We start from the raw sequence: 22,621 nt of genomic DNA, 5'->3' as shown, positions 1-22,621 counted from the left end.
GACGTGGACCCAGCCGAGTGGTCAGGTGCTGCAAGTTCAAGGGCAGCTCTGCCTCCCACGGGGTTTATGGCTCATTGTTATTCATGCTGTGCTCACTGATGAGAAAGTTCTGGAGGGAGAGGCCTGACTGACTAGGCAGAAGGAGAATGCTTCTCTGTCACCCAGGAAAGAAATGGCCATATTTTCTACACATTTATTTCCAACAGGAAGATCCAAGATAAATTAAAGAAAAACGAAAAAAAAAAAATTACCATTTTTGCTTGCAATATATATCATATAAATATATATATATCTCAGAATCTCTGCTGCCATGGCTTTAAATTGTGAATACTTTTCTCACAATTTCCTTTGCACCCAGAAATTTCCAACAATGCTCTTGATTGATAGAGCTCTGCGTGCGGCTTCATGCTTTACAGTCTTGTAAGAGGAATCTATTAAGAATGCAGCAATACATTTGGGAACCTGTTTTACGATTTCCCAGGGCCACAGTGATAATCCGTGGTTCTTCCAGGAGTGGGTCTCAGATGCCCTGAGCAGCCGCCCCTCTCTCGGCTCCTTCCAGGAGCCAGGCCGGCAGTGGCTCCCAGGGGACCAGGCTGATGGGGCGACTGACATCTGCAGAGGCTGGCAGGGGGAGCGCAAGCGGAGACCCCGCACATTGCCTCCCTCTGCGGGTGGATGCAGGGCGGACAGGAGCTTTCTGAGCATGTCCAGCCCCACAGGTTGCTCCCCATTTTTCAACTTGCTGAAGGGGAGGGAAAAGCAGGACGAGCCAATAAGCCCAGAGCTCCTGTCTGGGCCTTTGACATCCTAGTAGAAAGACGGAGGTCGCAGGGCCCCCGGTGCCTCTTCATCTTCCTCTGGAAGTGAGAGGTTTAGGAGAGCTGGCCCATCGACCTCCCAGAGAGTGGCAAGTGCTCCCTGGTCTTGGTATATGACATCGATTCACCTGTGAAAGGGGGAACCGTGTCTCCCACACACTGCAGCAGCCTTTGCCTGGCAGGACAGCTTTGGGACAGAGCCTAAGGACTCAGAGAACTGGAGGGGAAAGTCATGAAGGTCAGAGCAGGCCCTGCAAAGAAAGACAGACGTTGGCACCAGAGAAAATGAGACGGCACAAGTGTCCAGAAATTCTCAAGTGACGGAATCAGAGGAGCAGCTGGCCATGAAATGCATGAGTTCTGAGGCTCATGTGGAAGCCCAGAATGTGAGCATCTGGACCAGGGGCACCAGCAGCCAAGCCCCCTGCCTCAGGGAGGGCTGGGACCCTCATCCTGGCCATGCCATGCAGGGTCTTCCTGAGGAGCTGGTAACAGGGCGAAAGACAGCCTGAGGTGGCCTGGGCTGGCCTGGGGCTGGTAGTTCCTCTCTCACCAGGCCTTCTTGACTGTCCTCCTCCTCCTCTTGGAAGGACCTGCAGTTTGGTTCTGGTCTACTCTGGCCACAGCTCCCTCGGGGGTCCTGGTCTCAAAGGAAAGACACCATCTGAGCACTCGGATTGGCCGTCCTCCAAGACCCAGCGTGGTCATGCAGCCCAGCTCAGCAAACCTTAAATTCTCTCTTCCCTGTTGGCAGTGGCTACTGCTTCTGCCATGTGCCCTGCACCTGCCCAAGAGCTTTCCAAGCAGTAGGCATTCCAGAAAGGCCGTGTGCTGGGCACCCTCAGTCCACAGACGGCAAACAGGTCAGAGGCTCCCTGCTGAAGTCGGAGTGGGGGCCACGTCCTCCAGTGTCTGAGCTCACGCTGCTACCTGGTCTGCTGTGCCAGGATTCGGCTCTGGGGGCACAAGGTGGGGGCCCTACACCTCCATCCAGGGAGCAACCCCAATCCCCACAGCACAAGGTGGGCTGGGACCCAGAATAAATGGCATGTTTTGTCTGGGGACAAAGCTTCTGGAAGGAAATGTTCTGAACTGATCCGCAGACTCCCCTTGAACTGAGAAGGGCTCGCAATCGTGAGCGGACCCCATTAGGTGCTGTCGGATTCTGTCTGTGCTCAGAGGACAGGGAAAGCTGTGCCCTTGAGCTGGAGTTCCCAGAGCTAACTGTGCACACCGCGGCTGGGAAGAGACCTAAGGGTGAGCGTGTTGCCTGTGACGCTCAGGGCGCACCCCAGAACTCAGTCCACGGCCAGAGCACTGAGTGACATGGGTGGTGGCACTTGCCTGCACACAACCTTCCCTCTTCCCATGATCCAGACCCCACTTCCCACCTTGATCAAGCCCTGTAAAGCCCCCAGGCCAAAGCTCAGAGAGGAGGAGTGCTGTTTGCCCCATGGCTTCTGGGGACCGAGGGATGGGCGTGGGATGAAGATGCAGATGGGACAGCAGCCACTGGCCAGGAAGGCGGCCTCCTGGAAGCACAGAGCCACCAGTGGAGGGGACAAGAGGCTGGGCTGGGAGGAAGGAGCTGAGGCCCAGGGACACTCCCTGGGAGGTGGAAGGAAGCCTGTCCCCACCCAGAGCCAGTCCTGCAGGAGCAGGGCCAGTGCGCTGTGGGGTGCCTGGGTGCAGCCCCTCCGGAGGAGTGGGGTGCTCCTAACTCCCTTGTGTGTTGGGTTGTCTGGCTGTGAGTCACTTGTCAAATATCCCAGATGGCTGTCCCTTCAGGGACGGATGGCTTTGCCCTGTGGTTCGCCTTCTCCCTCTCTCCTGGTGACCATTCCTAACTGTGATGGATTCAAATCATCTTTAATTTTTCCATTGTGGCTGTTCCTTTCTGAGTATGGCGGAGGAGAGCTCTGCCCCCCATGGTTCCCGAGGCTGTCCTGCCGCGCTGTCTTCTGAGAGCTTTGGCTCCAGGCTGGGTCAGTCAGCGATTCGCCTCCAGTCAGCTTGTAGGAGGTGGAGTTCTCTGGCGTCCTTTCTCCCAGTAGGATATCCGGCCGTCCCAGCGCTGTTCCCGAGGAAAAGGACCTGGCCAGCGTGAGCGGACCCGATTAGGTACTGTCGGATTCTGTCTGATATTTTTTGTTAAGAATTTCTGTGCGTCTGTCAGGACCACTCATCTGCAGAACTGTCGGCATCCGGGGCCTCTGTTGTGTGTCTAGGACGTTCGCAGCATCCTGGCCGTGACCCCCTCTGTGCCAACAGCGCCCTGTCCCATGTGGTGACAGCCAAGAAATGCCTCCTGGGGGCCAAAATCACCGTTGGGGCTGTTGGTCTGCGTTGGGGAGATGCTTGAGCTGTCTTTTCCTCTTGATGCTATTCTCCTTGTATGTCTTTACCAGGTTCTGCTCTTAGAGTCAGGCTGGCCTCCTGCTTCCCAGGGTTCTGCAGCCGACCTGTTTCTTATCAAATGTTTGCAGAACCCCCATTTCCTACGTGTGCCTGCGGCTCCTGGCTCAGTGCACTGTCTTCTACCTCCTTCCCTCCAGCCTCATTTCCACCTCCTGGGAAGCCATCGGGAGTCCTCTTGGGCTGGAAAAGGAAGGCCTTTGATATCAAATCAATTCCTTTAACAGATACAGGACTTAGAAGACTTTCTGATTCATTTTGTGTCATTTTGGTAAGGGGTATTTTTTAAGCAATTAGCATCTATTTTCCTACGCCGTTGAACTTATTTACATAGAAATAATGCATAGCATATCTCATCAGCCTCTTTTCGTCTGAAGGCTTCATGATGCTGCCACCCTTTGCCTTCCTAACAATGGCTGTTTGTGGGTTTTAAATTCTTTTTCTTGATCAATTTTGTTGACAGTTTTTAAGAACCAGATTTTTTACTTGGTTGATTTTTTTTTTCTATGACTTTTTCATTGATTTCTGTTCTTATTCCGATTTGCTTTTGTGTTATCCTCATTAATATGCCTACCTCCAGTTTGTTCATTTTCATTCTTGATAGAGGAATGAATAGCTCCCAACTTACATGTAGATTCTCCTGCTAAAAAAACATTTTGGTTGTTTCTCATTTCTTTTTTTTTAAATCCCATTAAAAGCAATGATGCTAGGAACAGTCTTGTATATCCCAGTGCAAATGTGCAGGAATTTTTTAAATGCACATACTGTGTTCATTTTGTTTAAGATGTATTTTTTAAATTTTATATTTAATATACCTGAATTCAGAATAAGTAAAGTCAATGACATCTTCGCATATAATTTGCAGCTTTTTAAATTCTTTGGCGATACTTTAAACAAATGGTCCCTCTTACAATCCATGGAGTGCTGGTTTTTGAGACTCGCTGGATTGGTGGGTGTCCCATCCCCTGCTTACCACTGACTTTCACAGTGGCCATGAGCAGAAGCCCCAGGTGCCGTGTCCTCTCCAGGGTATCGCATGGTTGTTTTTTTTTTTTTTTTTTTTTTTTTGCAAACCTGGTAGGTATGAAACAGCCTCCAGTGGTGATCTCACTTTGCATTTCCCTCTTTACTATTTCTCTTTTGATCAACCTGTCTAGTCTTTGTCTCTTTTCCACTGGTTGCTGGTCTTCTTCAGATTAATTTACAGGAGTTTTACATCAGTTTTGCGTCAGCCTGCTCCGTGGGGCCCAGACGTACCATCTGTGGCTGACCCCCTCTCCTCATGGAATCCACTCACCATCAGAAAGCACCCAAACAAAATCCTTAGATGCTGTGGGATCACCCTCGAGGCACCCTTCCTTCTCAGGGTTGTGTGAATATCAGCTATTTTATTCTGTTGGAAGTTTTTCAAGTTTTGCTTTCACATTTGAGATTGAAGGGTATTTGCAGCTGATGTGGGGGTTTGGTTGGGAGTAGGCATTCGGTCTGGGATTTCAGGATCATAGCTGCTTGTCCTGGCACGACACATTGTGTTTGGTTTGGTTTTTTGGGGAACATCCACTGGTGTCCTGCTGCCTCCCTGCTTTTCCATGTCTCCACTTGTCTGAGGGCTTCTTTCCAGATCCTAGTTCTTCTCGGCCAGTCCCTTGTGTTCCTTCTGAGGCAATACGCTGCCTTTTCCTTCAGCTTTATACTAAATCCCCATTTCTGTGTCTTTCTTCCCAGGACTGTAACTCTCCCACTGATCCAGCCCTTTTTATTTCTTATCTTGTGACTGGATCTTGCCAAATCCCTAAGGCTGGCCTTGAACCGGCAACCCTTTGGCCTGAGCCTCCTGAGTAGCTGGGATTACAGGTGGAGTGGCTCTGGTTCTGAGTCTGCGCTCAGTTCTCACCCCGGAGCTGGCAGAGAGTACAGTTACTGACGCTAATGCTTCATTTCTCTATAAAGCTCATTAGTGCAACTTCTGTTATCTTGTCATTCTAGTTTCTGATGAGCGGCTACTTATTTTGCAACTAGGAGCAAAAGTGTTAAATCATAATAATAATTAGCATCGTTAACTGTTTTGAGAATGTTAAGCTGCATATAAGCTCCATGAAGGCAGAGATTTTTCTGCCCTGTTTGCTCATTGCTGCAACCTCAGTGTCTAGATGCTGTGTAGACAGTAGATGCAGAAATAAATAAATGACTTGTGCTTCCAACACGCCCGGTAGTGTGCTCAGGGCTCTCTATGGGTCACATCTCTTAGCTCCAATAAAAAGTGTCATGATCCCTGTTTAGCAGATGGGGAAACTGAGGCATAGGGAAGTTAGATGATTCATACACTTGTCAAAACTTTGTAGGTGGTCAAGCTAGGTTCAAGCTCAAGAATATTTTCTTAGTCTTCGAAGCCTCTATTGGTCCAAGCACATGGCTATGAAATGCTGTCTTTCCCTGGTTCCTGTGCCCATTGGGCCGGGGTGGGGTGGGTGGGGAGGCATCATTAGGCATCTTTCTCTGGAGCTTCTGTGAAAAGACAAACTTTTGAAATGAGGAAAGGATCGGAAATAGACATTTGTCCAAAGAAGATAAATAGCCAATAAGCACATGGAAAGACACTGGATGGGATTGATCATTAGGGAATGCAAATCAAAACCACAAAGGGCTGGGCGTGGTGGTGACCCCTGTCATCCCAGAGGCTCTGCAGGCTGATGTAGGAGGATTGCCACTTCAAAGCCAGCCTCAGTAACTTGGAGAGGCCCTAAGCAACTTAGTGAGACCCTGTCTCAAAATAAAAAACAAAAAATGGGCTGGGGATGTGGCCTAGTGTTTGTGTCCTTAAAACACAGACACATACTCAAACAAACCAACCAACAAAAGCCAAAACTGCAAGCAGATATCACATCACATCCACCAGGATGACCGTGATCAAAAATGTGGGCAAAGCCAAGTGTCGGCCAGATCTGAATTCCTCATACACAACTGGGAATTCAGAATGCTGCAGTTCCTTTTGAAAACAGTTGGGCAGCTCATCAGAAGTTTAAATATGGAGTTGCCACGTGCCTCAGCAGTTCCACTCCTAGGTACACATGTGTTTTTCCACACAAGAACTTGTACCTAAGTATCCATAGTGTCATTATCCATCATCACCAAAAAGTGGGAATCACCCTGATCCTATCAGGTGACAAAGGCTCAATATATGCATGTCCATACATGGAATATTATTTGGCTATGATAAAGAACAAAATCCCGATGTGTGCTACACATGGATGGACTTCATGAACATGATCATAAGTAAAGCAAGCCCAGCCCAGAAGGCTGCATGTCACAGAATCTCATTATCTGAAATGCCCAGCACAGGAGAACACACAGAGAAGAAGTGTGTTAGTGAATTCCAGAAACTGGGGCAAGAGGGTTGAAGGGAATAAATAGGTGTGGGGCATGTTTTAGGGATGATTAAAATGTTCTGGAACCACCGAATTGTACCCTTTACAGAGATCCTTGATGCTATGTCCATTACATTTCAATAAAGCTCCATCAGGGATGGGGAGAGAGTAGCTCAGCCCTGCAGGGAGGGATGTGGTCAGAGGAGAACCAGACCGTCGTAGATCTGCGGCCTTGGTCAGACTGCTGGAGCGAGGCTGCCTCTGCCCCTTCCCAGCTGTGGCTTCTTGGGAAGCCCTTTCCCCTACCTAAGCCTCTGTCCCCTTTCTGCACTGGGGTAGGTGTGGATACCTGGGGATTTCAGGCAGCCTTGGGTCCTTGGCTGCCTGCACATTTAAGGGGATGGCTTCCTTGGTTCTTGCGCAGGTGAGTTCTGTATGCAGGAGGCAGGGAGCAGGGCCCAGGAAGTGCTGAGAGCTTGGTTACATTCAGTGACAATAACAACAACCAAAGCCCCAAGAACTCAGGACGAAAACCCCCCAGGGGAGAACAGAGCCTGGGTCTAATCGTCTCGCTCCGCTGATGAGCTGCTAAGAGTGTTGTAGAGAGGCCCCTTTGGGTTTCTAAGTGGGGATACTGGCTAATGGCAGAGTGGGTGGGCACCTCCAGGTTGAGATGTTTCTCTGATGCTGGGCTCTCAGCTCTGGTCCACGACAGTGACCGTCCCTGGACCCCGATGTGCAGTGGCTCTTATAATGAGAGATTGACAATCTGGGCTTTCAGATGCTAGGCCAGCCTCATGGCTCCCGCTCATGCAGGAGCCTGTAATTGTGCGTCTCCGAGGCTCCAGCTCCAGGCTCCAGACTCACTACTGTGAACAGAGGAGACATAGGAGGCTCACAGTCCCACAGTCAGGGTCACATTGCACTTGCATAGGAAATCCATCCTGCATCTTAGGAGAATATTTTGTCATCTTGTTTCCATAATGAACCCTGAGCCAATGAGTTCTCGGGCCCCACTGGACATGTGGATTTACAGCTGGGCTCTCACTGTGGCCTCATTTGCAAGAGGATCCCAGGCTGTCCCACTTTTCTCCCAGGTGAGCTGGTTATCCCACAGCCCTGAATGAGCACCAGATAGTCACCCTTGCTCATCCTGCAGAAAGTGGCCCGGCCACTGAGTCTGACCATGGCATCCTGTTGCAGCCTGGTCTCGCTTGGGCTGAATTCGGGGTGGGGGTTCCCTCTTTTTGGCCCAATTTCCTACCAGCACCTTCTTGCAGTGGCAAACAATACAGCAATAATGATTCTTGTTCAGACGAAAGTGCCCCCCCAATGCACAACGCCACTTTCCACTTAATGAAAAGCAAGCTCAAGTGGAGACCCCCATGCTGCCCCACACCCCCTCTCTCCAAGTCCCCTACCCCCTGGCCTGGCCATGGCAGGACAGGACCCCATGGCAGAGCCGGGCAGAGCCCTGCAGCTCCTCGCATCACCGATGGGGAGGTGGGGATGAGGGCTATTGTTTAGTGGGGACAGAGTTTCAGTTTTGCAAGGTGGAGAAGGTTCTGGAGGTGGATGGTGACAGTGCACTACAGTGAGCGTTCAGTGCCACTGAACCAGACATTTGACGATGACTGAGTGGCACATTTTGCATCCTGTGTACTTTACCCACCCCCGAGAGGAAATGATCAAGTCCACGTTGTGTTGCAAAGACTTTTGTCTTGTTCCCCCATCAGGCTGTGAGCTCTCCAGAGGACAGACCTCTGTGCTGCCTTCATCACTGACCCCAGGCACCTGATGTAGGGCCTCATGGACGAGGCTCTCAGGGACTCCTGGCTGCACCAGGGCAGGGGCGTGGTGACGAGGACGCCTGCGGGAACAGGCCCTGCAGCTGCTCCGGGCTCCAGGTGCCTCAGCATGCTGGGTTGCCCACAGTCCTTAATCTGGGGGCTTGCCTGTCCCCAGAGGAGACCCATGCTCCAGCCAAGTGGGAGCAGGCAGGATGCTGCCCTGACCCCAGGAGCCAGGGGGACTGTGCCTTGGGTTCCAGGGGCCTCCATCAGCTAGAGCCCTTGGGGGCTGCAAAATCCAGCACACAGGCTTTTAAAACGCGTGTATTACACACCATAATGTTCTGGGAGAGATGAAGTTTATATGTGAAACTGGATATTAATGCATTCTACTTTTTGGAGGGCCCACTATGTGAAGCCCACTGTGTGAAAGCTTCCCACTAAAGGAGCCTGTGAAAACCTTGGTTTATACATTTAATATTTCCCAGGCCCTCAAAGTGTATGTCAGTCTTCCTTTTTCATAGAGGAGCAAATGCCTGAAATAATTCACAGGTTTTAAAAGTTTTGTTTATATATATATATATATATATATATATATATATATATATATATAATTGTTCCTTGTTATTATCAATTATTTTTACCAGTCTCCTACTGTGCCTGGTTTATAAACTGTACTTTATTATCAATATCCATATAGGAAAAAGCATAATATCTGTAGTTAGGTGCTGTGTACAGTTTTGGGCTCTACTTGGGGGTCTTGGGATATATGCCCTGAGATAACAGGGTGACTACTGTGTAAGTCACCTCAAATTTAGTTGCATATAAATCATAAGACAATATTCATTATAACTTAGTGTCAAAGATTTTTTTTTAGATTGTGTGAAAACTGATCATTCGTGATGCTCGCACGGTGACTAGACCATTGGTCACGTTGCCCAGCGACTTAAACTTGCTTGTCAACAATGCTAGCAAGTGGGTTGAACGGTTCAGCATCGGGTTGTTGTCTGGGTACACTAATGATTTCAGACCAACTAAACTGCTGCCGGACAAGGGAACCAGCATCATCAAAATACATGGAAACCAAAGCAGCGTGGCCAGGTGGGAAGAGAGACGCTCCTCTGAGAGCAGGCAGTGCCCGGGCAGCTCCTTGGCCCACGCTGAGGCTCACGTGAGCTTGAGTGGCCTGTCAGAGAAGCCTCCTCTGCATGCCTGAGTGGAGGTTGCTCTTCCTGCTGCCAAGCAGGGGCACCTGGGCGGCCCGTGCCCCTCTGGTTGCCATGCAAACATTCCGGTGACCTCGTCACACCTGGAAGCTTGAGGCCCTGTGGCCCAGGGTGGAAGGGTGGGGCCTGGCCCATTCCAAGCGTAGTTACAGATGTAAACTGCGGCTGCTTTTTGTTTGTTTGTTTATGAAACACAGCCTTGTCATTTAAAGGCCTTTGAATCTGTCTAAAATGGCTTTGAAACATCAATGGAATATATTCAAACTGTATGAGAAAGGTATGTTCTGATTCCCCTGCAGATATCCAGATATAAATAACATATTCATCCTCAACCCAAGTGCCTTCAGCTGGCTGGCTACCGTGCTGGCCCGGGAAGGGAGGAGGATGAGATGTGGTCTAGGATGAGATTGTCCTCTAAAGACCAAGGACAAGGACACCTGGGGCAAGGACACCTCGGGTGCTGGCGTGGTTGAATTGTGTTGCCCAGAGGCTGTGTGAGGCCTAGCTAGCTCGCTTGTGAGTGTGACCTCATGGAGAGGAAGAGTCTTTGCAGATGTTATCAAGTTAGGATGAGACCAGACCTTATTAAAGCTCACAACCAGTGTCTAGGAGAGAGGTTTCCAGGCAAGTGCACCCATGGGACCTAAGTGAGGCTTCCACCAGCCGAGGAGCACTCATGTCGGCAACCACCAGCAGCTGGGAGGCAAGTAAGGCCCCTCCCTAGAGCCCCCAGAGGGAGTTTGAGCCTGCTGACACCTTGACTTAATATCCAGCCCTAGAACTGAGAGAATAAATCCCTGGGGCTACAAGCCACTGGCTTGTGGTAATTAGTTGTGGCAGCCCCAGGAGACAGTGCAGGCCCCAGTACAGCTTGGGGGCTGCAGGTGGGGGTGTATCAGGAAGTCCTTGCCAGAGGAGGAAACTTCATACTGTGTGAGTGGGGAAGGAGGAGTGCGGCCATGGGGAGGTAGCTTGTTATAAGGTTCCCATCCTGGGAACACATGTTCCTGGGTTTTGTGTGTTTCATGGGCCCTGTTCTGGGGGCAAAATGTTTTCTTGCATAAGAGTTTTTGAGGGAGCAGGTGACCCCCACAAGGTCACAAACTGGCCATGTCAAGGGGGTTGACAAACCTGCCAGGAGATGCAGCTGCTGGGTCACCAGACTGATTGTGACCTTGCTAAGACCAGGCAGCATGGGGAGGTCACTGATACCATGAGCAGACCTTCTCCTCAACACAAAACCAGCCTCCTCTTCAGGTGGGCATTGCAGGGAGGACAGGGAGGGGAGCAGAGGGGACTCTGTTGGCCTTGTGAGCAGTGGACAGGTGGCGGTGGCTCCCCAAGGTGATGGACCCAGGAGGAGGAAGAAGAAAGGGGGCTTTGTTCCCCCTTGAAGAGCCGAGTTGGAGGTGACTGGGAGGCACCAGTCCGAGGGCTGTGCACAGAGTCGGTCTGCCCAGATGGGCAGCTGTCAGGGAGACGCCACCAGAACAAGCAGGACTTAGCAGGCCAGAGGCAGGCAGACAGGAATCCACCATGTTCTCTAAGTCAGAGATAAAAGAATCTCCAGAGGCTCCGGGGAGTCAACAGCATCACACCTCACAGAGATGACTGATTGAATTCAAATTTGAAGAGTCATTCTCTGGAGAAACATCTGTTTTACAAAAGAAAAAAGGGATGTTATTAAAGGTAGAGTGAAAACTCCAGAGTGATCCTTGGTTGCTCTAAGACTAGAAACGTGGGCAGGCCACGCTGGCCCCTCAGGCTTCTGACACCAGTGGCTCAGCTTGGAGGGAAGTGGGCTCCGAGCTCGGCATCCGCAGGTCCTTGATGGATTGGTCATTAGGCAGTACCCGGTGGTGCTTGTCTGCGGGCTCTGTGGAGACAGCCCCCGGCCTGGGCGACAGTCTGGGCTTCCTCTGTGCGCCGCTGGCTCATCTCCACATAGGCTGGGTTTTCCTGGATGTTTGCGGGAATCTTGACCTTGAGACATTGCCATGTTTCCCTTGGACCTCTGCTGGGGCTCTGTCCCCTCCTCCTGCCCCCTTCTACTTTTGTCTAAATTCACATAGGGACAAGGCCATTTAAGTGTCTTCTCCCTGCGCCGCCCCCCCCCCCCCCACACACACACACACACTCCCAGTTGCTTGGCTGGAAGATCCCTGGAAGGTGCCTTGGGCAGTAAAGCTGTGACTTCCTGTTAGAGTCCCAGGGAGGAAAGAGCATCTCCCACCTTTGCCTCTCAGCCCGAGGCTTCGCAGCCCATACTGCCTCACTTCCTCCCAGCCGGCTTTGTTGATGTCCTCGGGTTGGTTTCCAGAAAGCAGGGCCTGTGACAGAGACTGAGGGCATTTGGGTGTGGGGACGCCCCTTCAGGAACAGCCCACGGGCAGGTGAGGGAGGCTTCACAGGGAGGAAAAGGGCCCAGCCTCTGGCCTTTGGTGTATGTTCTAGAGCAGATACCCGTTAGGGCTTTTTGCACCTCAAAGAGTCACAGTGGCTGTTGTCCACAGTTCAGAATCATTCTCAGAGGAGGGGGAGCCAGGAGATACTGATGGTGACCTCCTAAGAGCAGCGGCCCCCAGCACAGGGGACTGAGCCGGGTACAACAGCGCCAGCTCCCTATCTCCATTTCATAGGTGGGAAACCATATCAATGGGGTTAAGTGAATTATACAAATCACACAGCTCTCATTTGAACTTGGGTTACAGTATTATTATTACTGGTATTTATCCTGCACTGCTCAGGGTCTGCACCTGCTGCCAGTTCGTTTCAACCAGGGCGATTTCTTGCAGTGACCATTTTACTGTTTTTGTAGGTTCCCCCACACTTTTTTTTTTTTTTTAATGTTGACACCATGTGGTTCATAGGCTTTCGATTCCTTTCCATAAACTTTACATTCTAAGTGCTTCTTCATATTGCTATATGAACGTTATTTTAAAGACCCCACATTCCAACCAATGCATCTACCTGAATCTCCCCAATCAGACTGTGGTGGGCGAGAAAAATCTTCAAAGATATCGTGTGTCCTAGTCCTGGGAACTGTGAATACATGACCTTCTGTGACCAAAGGGCAGATGTGATGGGGTCAACAACCTTGAGATGGAGAGGGTACCTGGATTATCAGGTGGGCCCCATCAGATCCGCAGTCCTCATTACGGGGAGGAAGGAGAGCCGAGGCAGAGAAGGGGTTGCCACAGTGGAAACAGAGGCTGGAGGACGTGGCAGCTGATGGCAGGGAAGAGGATCCCCTTGGAGCCTTCAGAAAGGAGTACGGCCCTGTTGACACCTTGATATTAGCTGGTGGGACCTCTGTTGGGCTTCCGATCTGCAGCACTGCAGGACCATGCCCGTGTGCTGTGATCGCTGGTTCCAGCAGCCACAGGACACACACATGGCTCCTGATGAACTAACTGAGTGTGGCACATGGCTCCTGATGAACTAACTGAGTGTGGCTGTTTCCTTCCTCTCTGCTCCTGATGAATTGCGTCCCAGTAGCGAGTGCTCACTGCACAATGTTAGGTTCTGCACATGGCACCCGGGGCCGGTCGGTTGCTTCACTTAATCATTCTCAGTAACATATGATGGAGACACCGTCACTATCTACACTTCAGTGCGAGGAACTAGGCTTGATTTTAACTTGCCCAAAGCCACACACGTGACTACTTGTGCCCTGGGAGGGCTGCCCTGACCGTGAACATTAACACCTGCAACTGGTGCCCTTCATGGAACATTGGCCTCGTGCCCCATCTCTGCCCAGAGCTTTCAAATGGTTCCCTCAGCACACTGAGGGACAGGCTGCATTTTTGTAGGCAGTGTTATTGTTTGCATTTTATGGATGAAGAGGCTCAGAGAGGGCACATAGCTCATTTACTGAAGGTCAGCTCAGGTCTAAGCTGGATCAGACCCAGACCTGTCTGGGCCCAAAGGCTGTGCAGACTCTGAAGTCCTTACCCATGCACAATGGCACAAAACCAGAGCCAGATGGTTTCTGTCTCCTTCAGCTTTACTGCCAGTTCAAGACACAGGGACTGTGCACAGGAATCCCTGAGACCTTACGTGTGCTTTTCACGAAAGCAATCTGGACACATCCTCCTGGATGACTGTCTCCATCCCTCCCTGGCAGCCACAGATGGAACAGTAACTACACATCTAGGCTAGCACTGACAGACCCAAGGACAAAGTGAGTCAGCCAGGTTTTGAATGGAACAATTCTCTCCATCCACGACCTGACCCCTTAGCAAACCTACCAACTTGAAAATGCTATAGCATATCATTTTTTTCCATAAAATGCTTTAAATTCTGTCTAAAACCTTCTCTTTTTTGGTCATGGGGTCTCGCCTTGATGTCCAGGCTGACTTCCATTTTGCAGTCCTCTGTCTCAGCCTCCCAGGAGCTGTGTTTACAGGTGCATGTGACCACCCCAGCTCCTGATGTAGGGCTCCAGTGTAGAGGCCACTCCCTGAACCTCCTCTTCCTCATGCCGGCACCAGCAGTTGGAGGCCATCCTTGTAGCCTTCTGAACAACCACTTTCTCCTTGTGGAGGCAAAAGATGACCATGGAGTGTGGGGACTGGGCCTCCAGGGCCCTGCCCAGACTCCTCCCTGCATGGGGCTTCCTGTTTGGCTCACACTCCCACAGGAGCAGTCTGGCCAACATTGAGTGACATCTTCTGGGTTGTTGTTGCTCAGGGTGGGCAGCTAAGGTTGGCTCTGTCTCGCCTGAGGTCCCAGCAGAGTTGGAAATCTGACTTCTCTTCCAGAGTGCTCCCCTCCATGTCTACTCAGCGCCCCCCACCCCCGTGTCTACTCAGGGCTGCATGAGTCAGGAGTGCAGATTTATGGGAAAGGAAGTTTAGGCTGAGAAGCTTTGGAGTTGCATCCATGTTGAGCTGTCCTGGTAGAAATGCTTGTGGGGTTGCACACACATCTCATGGCACTCTCCAAAGTCATCTGCAGATGCCCTAGAAGGGTTTTAATAGCAGTGTGTGTGTGTCACTTGGCCCCTGCAATTATGGTGGCATTAAGAGATTGGATGGAGGTTGGTCTTGTATTTCTACCTTTTTTTTTTTTCTTTTTTGGTACCAAGGATTGAACCTAGGGGCATTTAACCAGTAAGCCACATTCCCACCCCACCCCACCCCACCCCACCTCCTTTTTAACATGTTTTATTTAGAGACAGACTCTTGCTGAATTGCTTAGGGTCTCACTAAGTTGTTGAGGCTGGCTTTGAACTCACAATCCTCCTGCCTCAGTCTCCTGGATCGCCAGGATTTTTCTTCCTTGTGAACTCCAGTGGTGCTGGGCAATCTGGAGGTGTGATTTTCTCTTCTGCTGGCCATAACCTCAGGATGCTGGAGGACGTGATAGAGTTATTCTGATTCAATTGTTATTGAATCTACGAAACACAAACAGCTGTGTGAGGAAGAAATCTTGCAGTCTAACAAGCCAAATAATAATGGACTGTGAGATTGTAAATGGAAAGGAGATGGATACATGAGGGAAAAATACAAAACTTTCTCATGGGTTGGAATGTATTAGATTCACTGTGGGCTAGTATAAAATAGTAGGGCACATTAAATTTTATGGTAAAGTTAAAGTTATATATTCCATTTTATCCTTACATGCACTAAATGTAGCAATATTATCTTCTTTTGTCTAGGACCAAGGGACAACCACTGCAGTCCTAACAATCCAATTGCCCTTCGGAATCTCCAATCAGATGTTCTAGAGAGGAAACCGGACTTCCCCAAGGTAACACATGTTGGTTACTGGAGCTGTCAGCCAAGCCCACTTGACCATGAAACGTGGTCACTGGCCTCCTGGAGATGTGTCTGCATTTTAGTTTTGTTTAATCTAAACTTGAATTATTAATGCAGCACAATAGTTAACCACCAAAGACTGAGAATTGCTACATGAGTGTAGACACTGTGTATTTAATAATCCTTTATAATCTTCACCAACAACTTTTAAGTTGGTGGTATCATAAAAGAATGTGGTGATTGACCTCAATTTTAAAGCAAAACTAGTGTGTTAAAGAGAGAGAGAGAGAGTGTGTGTGTATATTGGGATATTATTCTGTCTACCATTTTTTTTGAGATCAGGAAGAGAGGCTTTGAAATCTAACAGGCTGGTATAGGTTGTTTTAACTACAGAACGTGTCAGTGGTGTGAAGCAAGAAAGAAAATTCGGGGTCATATTTAGACAACAAAACATTTCAGATTCCAAAGAACAAAGAACTCTGCACACAGTGGTTAATATTGTCACCTTATCACATGCCACACCATCTAATCAACTGACTCACTTAATCCCTCTGCCAACACTGGGAGGCAGACAGTGTTGTACCCATTTTGCAGATGAGAAAAACGAAGCTTCACCATTTAACTTGTCCCAAATCTTGTTCTCCTAAGCTGTTTGGCTCCGGGGCTTCTGTTCTTAACTTGCTCTGCAAGATTGTCACATAGGAAAGCTTGTTCCTCCTGTTAACAGAACATAAAAGTATGCATGGTCTCACCTTAGAGACCTGTCCCAGGTGTTACAGTTTACAAGACATCTGCTGTCACAAATTGATTCTCTGTTGCCAACTTTTTGTAATTCTAAGAGAAAAAGAATTATAAAATCATCCTATGATCGCAGATTCAACTAATAAATATATTTGTTAAAATGTTTTTTTTCCCCAAAATACTTGGCTCAAATATTACTTTGGTTTAGCTCTGCATTTAATAAAGCTCGACATGTCCCTCAGGGACCAAGGGGCCCAAATCCCACAGTATGGAAAAAGGATGCTACTTGGGTCCTGATATTTAGTCATGGACATGAAAGTCTTCCTGCAGGAAGCGCTGAGCTCACCGTCTCAGAATGTAAACGTGCCACTGCCATTGACTTGTTTCCTGGGAACAGGAGCAGGATCCCCGACTGAGGAAGGAAAATGAGGAGGAGGAGCAGCAGATCCTTGAGAGCCGGGCTGGGAAGAGATGCTGGCTGGGAGGGGCGGGATCGAGGGTGGGCAGGGGCACTGCTGAGATGGATTTTTGCTCTTTTATTAAAAGAAAGATGCCAGCTGATCATCTTTCCCACCTGCCTTTCACATCGGGCTGGCAGATTTTAGTATTTTCTTGTTGGTGTCAAAATGCATCAGCTTCTGGTCATTAATGATGATGTAGCTCTTTGGAGCCATGGGGCTGGATCCCTGGAGCACACACTTGAACTGGCACAGGGTCATCCATGACCCAGCTGGGTCACGGAAACCATGCCTTCTAAACGCCTACCCTGGAATGACCTGGATCATCTAATTTGATGGGTAGTGTGACTTTCAAGTTTCCCTCCTAACTTTGAGCCTTTAAAGCTTATGCCTGTGCATGTCAGAAGGCGGCTGTGGGATGATAGAACACACCAGCAGATGCCCTGCCTGGGCAAGTGCCATCAGTCTCTGCCTCTCTCCAGAGCCTGCGCAAGATTGATGGCTTTCCCTTCCACAACGCATCGGAGCCACGGCAATGAGAGGAAGGCACCTCTTCTGCCAAGTGCTTATTTAAAAGGAGTGAAATATGGAGACCAGTCGTCTTCTAAAAATTTTTTAACTTTTCCTGGTAATAAAATGACAACTCTGCAAACTTAGGAAAATACAGACATACATAAATAAGAAAATATATGTGTGTATGACATTTCCTTATTTTCCCCATGTTTGTTTTGACAAAAGTCTGAGACTATAATATATATAGATTTCCATAGCTGTCTTTTATTGCAAAACAATTTTCCATGGCCTTTAAATTATTGATAATTTTTATTTTTAATTGACGCTAGCTGTAAGTTGCAGGATTTACCCCTGCCTCCCCCTTTTAAGAGACATTATTCTTGACATTTTCCAGGACCTGTGATGTGGAGGGATTGGAGAGTTTTTGTTTAACACATACAAGTTTTAGCTTTATAAGATAAAAAGATTTCTGGACATGAGTATAGTGATGGCTGCCACCAAAATAAATACACACTTAAACATGGTTAAGATGGTAAATTGTGTTTGTACCACAATGAAAATATTGGGGGGGGGTGGAATTCTCACAGCTTTCCATTGCTGTCTATCATGCAGTTTTTAGTTTGTAGTAACTGCATGGAAAGATGATGTTCACCGTGAGGAGTGAGGAGAGCTTGGATTTTTCCATTCATCTCAAATTTGTGTTTCCCCATTGCTTCTTACCAGAGTGGACACACTCATCTGAAACGCTCTTACATTCTGGATGAAATGCTGCTAGGTTGCTGAATTACCTAGTATGATTCTAGGTCCACCCTGCAGGGCCGAGCCAGTTTGCAGCAGGTGTGGGGGTAACTGCTGTAGAGTACCTGTGGGGAGACGTATCCAGAGAATCTATATGGGAAAGACATTGTAGGTTGCAGAGCAGCAGTGGAAAAGGAAAGAATTGTGTCGTGGAGAAAAATACAGATTTCAAAGGTACAGATCGGATTAGATGCTTATCTTTTGGAGAAATAAATTGCTACAGGAATAGAGGCATCCTCACTCCAGTGCCTCAGGATCTGATTTCTCTGATCACCCACCTCTTATCTCTTTCTTATTTCAATTTATGAAATGTTGCCCTTCTTAGTAATATGCCTTATGGCATAAATATAAAGTTAAAAGCGGTCAATAAAAAGCATAAAACTATGAAAGCAGTTACCAGCTCTACAAAATCATGTTTGAGACATTAAAAAAAATCAATACTTAAAACAGCATCTATGAGAAAGAAAATGTAGAGCTGTGTTGGTCAGTGATGGTCAGGCAATGCATGGTTTGCTGAGGAAGCAAGACATTAAACCTGACTATTCATCTGACCTGTCTCCAACCTTGAATGTGCTACTTTAAATATGAGATGATTTTCTTCGTCCTTTCAATTCAAACCTTACATCAGTTAACTTTATTCTAGATGAAAGAAATCTCTCTACAGAGCCACGTTTAGTTAACCCAATCTAAAAAGCAGATGGAGTGTCACCCTGAAATAGCTTGATTTGGGAAGGTGCTTGCTATAAAAGATGGGACTACTTTTTAAATTTGCCCAGTTTTCAAAGTAGCAGGTGACTTAGGAACATCAACCACTCTTTCTCGTCTCTTTAATTTCCCAGACTCAAAATGATGTGTTCTATTTTCTGATGGGCTGAATCAGACCCCTCCTCCCAGTTCTCCAGGTTCTAACCCCCAGCAACTCAGAAAGTGATTGTATTTGGTGATTGGAGTTTTTGAAGGGATAATTAAGTTAAAATGAGGCCAATTGGATGGGCCTGAACCCAAAATGACTGATGGTCCTTAAAGAAAAGAGCTGGGGTATAGCTCAGTGGTAGAGCACTTGCCTAACCTGTGCAAGGACCTGGGTTCAATTCTTGGTATTGCCGAGAGATAGATAGATAGATAGATAGATAGATAGATAGAGGAAGAATGGGACCCAAGTACAGGGGGAAGATGGTATGAGGACACTGGGAGGGGACAGCATCTGCAAGCCAAAGAGACAGGCCTTAGAAAAGCCCTGCAGGCACCTCGGTGTTGGACTCCCAGTCTCCAGACTGTGAGACAATAAATTGCTGCCATTTAGACCACAAGACTGGGAGTGTTGCTATAGCACCCCTAGCAAACCAGTAAAAGTTTTAGGTGGTTGGATATTATCTTTGATTATTTAATGCATCTCAACAAGAAAATAGGAATGTGGTGACTAAGAGTTATAAGAGGAGCATATATATTTAAGAGCAAAGAGTCCAATGTTTCCTTTTTAATTTCTCTCAATTTATTTTCTGGGGCTCTTGTCAAACAAAGTGAAGTCTAAATCCTGGAAATACTCTGCCCTGATATTTGATCTCTTGTTCCATGTCACCTCCAGGCTGTTAACTCCATGAGACCAGGAGTCTCCCCAGGGCCCAGCACGGCACCTGGCATGTAGTTGATGCTATAAGTATTTTTCAAAGGAGTAACTAAACAAATGGTCTAACCATGACTGTACGCTATGGATAACAGATTTGGCACCTAAAAGCAGACTAACTCAACATTCCCAGTGATAACATTTCCGTGTATTGGATATGTGCCGAAGTAGTGCCATTCAGATGAACCCCAACACACCCATCGCGCCCCTCTCTGGGTTACAGCGTAGCTTTGCAGGGCTGCCACCTCCCTCCACTAGGTTTGCTTAGATCACTCACTCTGGCTTCTGCTGAGTCATGGGAAAGGAAGTTCCCTGGGTTGTAAGAGGCACTTCCTTTCTACCTGGGGTCTTTTCTGCTATCCACACCTTCCCTGTGAGAAGAGAGGGCAAATAGTTTTTTTTTTTTTTTTCTTTGAAATTGGGCTGTCATCAGCGTCACCCTGACATAGTGAAGGACTTTAGAGCTTCAGAAATTGGTTCAAATTCACACTGTTCATTACTGCTTTCTCCTCTTTCTTTTGATGGAGTAAAAATCAGTCACATTGGCCAAGTCCCAGAGAATGATATGTGGCTCACTCCTGATTCAGTCCTCCCGGGTCCTCCAGGGTAACCCTCAGGCCTGAACTTGAGCAGCCCAGCCTTCAGCAGCGCACCCCTGGGGAGCTCTCTGACTCAGCTCAAGAGTGGGGACAGGCTGGCATCAACAGTCAGGTCTTTTCTGTCCTGGCTCCAAGCTGAGATGATGTCTGTTTATCCTTAGCAACCAAGCTGAGATGACATCTGCTCATCCTTAGCAACACACCTTGATATGGGAGGAGACTGCAGTGCAAGGAGGGCTCTGTCCACAGGTGTTGCACAGGGCGCACCCCCCCCCGCCCCCCAGAGCTGTGGAAAGCAAGGTAGTCATCCGAGGGCCCCTGGCTCTGGTTGGGAGCCAGGTGGCCTAAGTAATTTCAGCCTCTTTTCCGCAGATTCACGTGGAAGAACCCCTGAGAGCTGTTAGAATACACATTACATTACGGCCCTTATCCTTATGATAGGTCCTGATTCAACCTAGGCTAGGTGGGTTGGCGCCCCCAAATCTGCAGCCCCCTCCCAAGGTGTTTTATTATGCAGGTAATCACTGGTCTAAACTTTGGGAAACTTAAGATCAATGCTGCAGTTTCTAAGATCAGTTTTTGCTTTTTTCTCTAAAGACCAATGTCAAAGGAGTTCCCACTGGGTATGATTATGCACTTCGTGGGGTGCACAGGAACAATTATTATCAGAGCTAAATTTAACTAAAATGGGAGGGACTGTGTACTGTCAAGTCAGCCCAGGTGCGCTTCAGTTTTCTGTATGTAAACCACGGCCCCAAGAAAGGTGCTCTGGAGAGGGGGTGGGAGTGCTGCAGAATCAGAAGCTGGAATCATGCTGAGGGCTTAAAGAAACACTGATTCTTGCTCTTCTCCTAAAGCCCCCTCTCTCAGGGGCTCTACTGTACTTGGGGATGAGGCTAGCCATTGGGGTCTTGCAGTGTGGTTTCAGAAGTGCTGGGGAGAGGCCCTACCCACAATGGCTCCCAGGAGCCAGGCCTTAGAGACCCCCTCAAGGGACCCACAAGGTGCAGCCTTGAAGCAGGGAGTCGCAGTGAGACTCAAAGAGAGAGAGATATATATCCTCCTTCTTGTCTTAGAGCCAGAAATATTTTTTATTTTTTAAATAATGAAGATTCTAAATGACTTTTCTGTCTATTCTTTATTTGCCCGTTTCCTGTCTTTTGAATTTGCAACCTCTCACACATCTTTAGAAATGTAAGTGTTCATAAGGTGGTCAAGACGCTGTGAAGAGCAGCCTATGACTGTCTTCCCTTACCCCTGGGGTTGCCAAGATCACACATGAGGGACCTCTGGTAGATGTGTGGACATGCAGGATCCAAGGTCCAACTAGAGGAGGACTGTCAATTATTTGAGAAAATTAATCCTGCCCTGAACAAAACTGCTACCCTGATGACTTACCACATCCTAGGCAAAAGCTCTCCTCCTCTCACCAGAATCGGGTCCTTCCCCATCCAAAAAGTGATCTCTTGACGTGATTAGCAGCCTCTCCACTCACTCTGTGCTCCCCAGATTACTCTACATAAGAATCTTCAAGACTTGGGTTGCGATGAAGATGCCTGGGCTCCACCCACAACCCACAAATCAGAATCTCTGAGCTGGGGAACCTGCAATTATAAATAAGACTGCTGGTGATTCTCATGCATGTTAGAATCTTGGGAACTGCTGCTTTATGTACTAACCACCACAGTTATGCCTTCGGTCTCCAAGGCAAAAAAGATTCTCTACAAGCAGTGGGAACTTAGTAGTTACCAGTATTTCTGGCCTTATGCAGTTTCTTTCAAGGGTTCATTTTAAGCACATGTAACAATGTCAAGTTGCTCAGGACTCTGTGTGCATTCACTAAGTGCTAGGGTATGGTCAGACTGCCATGCCATTTTTTGCAGTGCTTTGTAAATAAACATGAAGAAACCAAATGAGGACAGAAGAGATGCTTCTTCCTGATCTCAGCCTGCTTAGGTGCTTTGTTAAAAATCATGGCATGCATAGGCGTGCACACACACTCACACAAAATCATAGCACCTAGTTTTGTACACACCAGTGACTTATTGTTAGGACTTACGATCTGTTGAGTAGAAAGCATGAAATGCCTTGATACATTTTAAAACAGTGGACAAAAACCCATGCTTGTGTTGAAATGCAAAACGTCAGTAAACAGAGAGCCAATGAGCAGAGGCCTGAGGCAGGAGCTCGCAGAGGGAAACCCGGACCTCCAAAGCCCACACTGGAACACAGCTTTACAAGAAAGTCACTCCTAGGAAAAACCTATCATTGGGGCAGGTGCACCTGGGGACTGGCACATGTCCTTGGAGTAGCTCTCCTCTCTCTGATAAGTGAAATCACCTGATTATCACAGTGTTGGTCTGGGCAATTGTCAGAGCTTGGTCATTTGCTTTCCATCTTCTTATTGTGCATTCAGGCACCTGTGATTCCAAGCAGCAGGGAGAGATTAGTGAATTAGTGAATTACTGAATTAGTGTCTAAACCAGCAAAGGTGGAGGACAGTGCGAGA

The 22,621-nt window shown here is 48.2% G+C and overlaps 1 protein-coding gene across 2 annotated transcripts in view; it reads left to right on the top strand.

Moving 5' to 3' along the window:
• Positions 1–22,621, top strand: part of C15H10orf90 (chromosome 15 C10orf90 homolog) — a 186,541-nt gene that overhangs the window by 106,780 nt on the left and 57,140 nt on the right. For both annotated transcript variants that reach the window (XM_077105482.1, XM_077105481.1), the window contains exon 3: positions 15,280–15,371. In XM_077105482.1, coding sequence (XP_076961597.1) covers positions 15,280–15,371 — 92 coding nt within the window. The remainder of the gene's footprint in view (positions 1–15,279; positions 15,372–22,621) is intronic.

Source organism: Callospermophilus lateralis, chromosome 15, assembly GCF_048772815.1.
Source record: "Callospermophilus lateralis isolate mCalLat2 chromosome 15, mCalLat2.hap1, whole genome shotgun sequence".
NCBI classification, from domain to species: domain Eukaryota; kingdom Metazoa; phylum Chordata; class Mammalia; order Rodentia; family Sciuridae; genus Callospermophilus; species Callospermophilus lateralis.
Note: the sequence above shows the minus strand (reverse complement) of the source record. Positions and strands in the feature narration are given on the sequence as shown.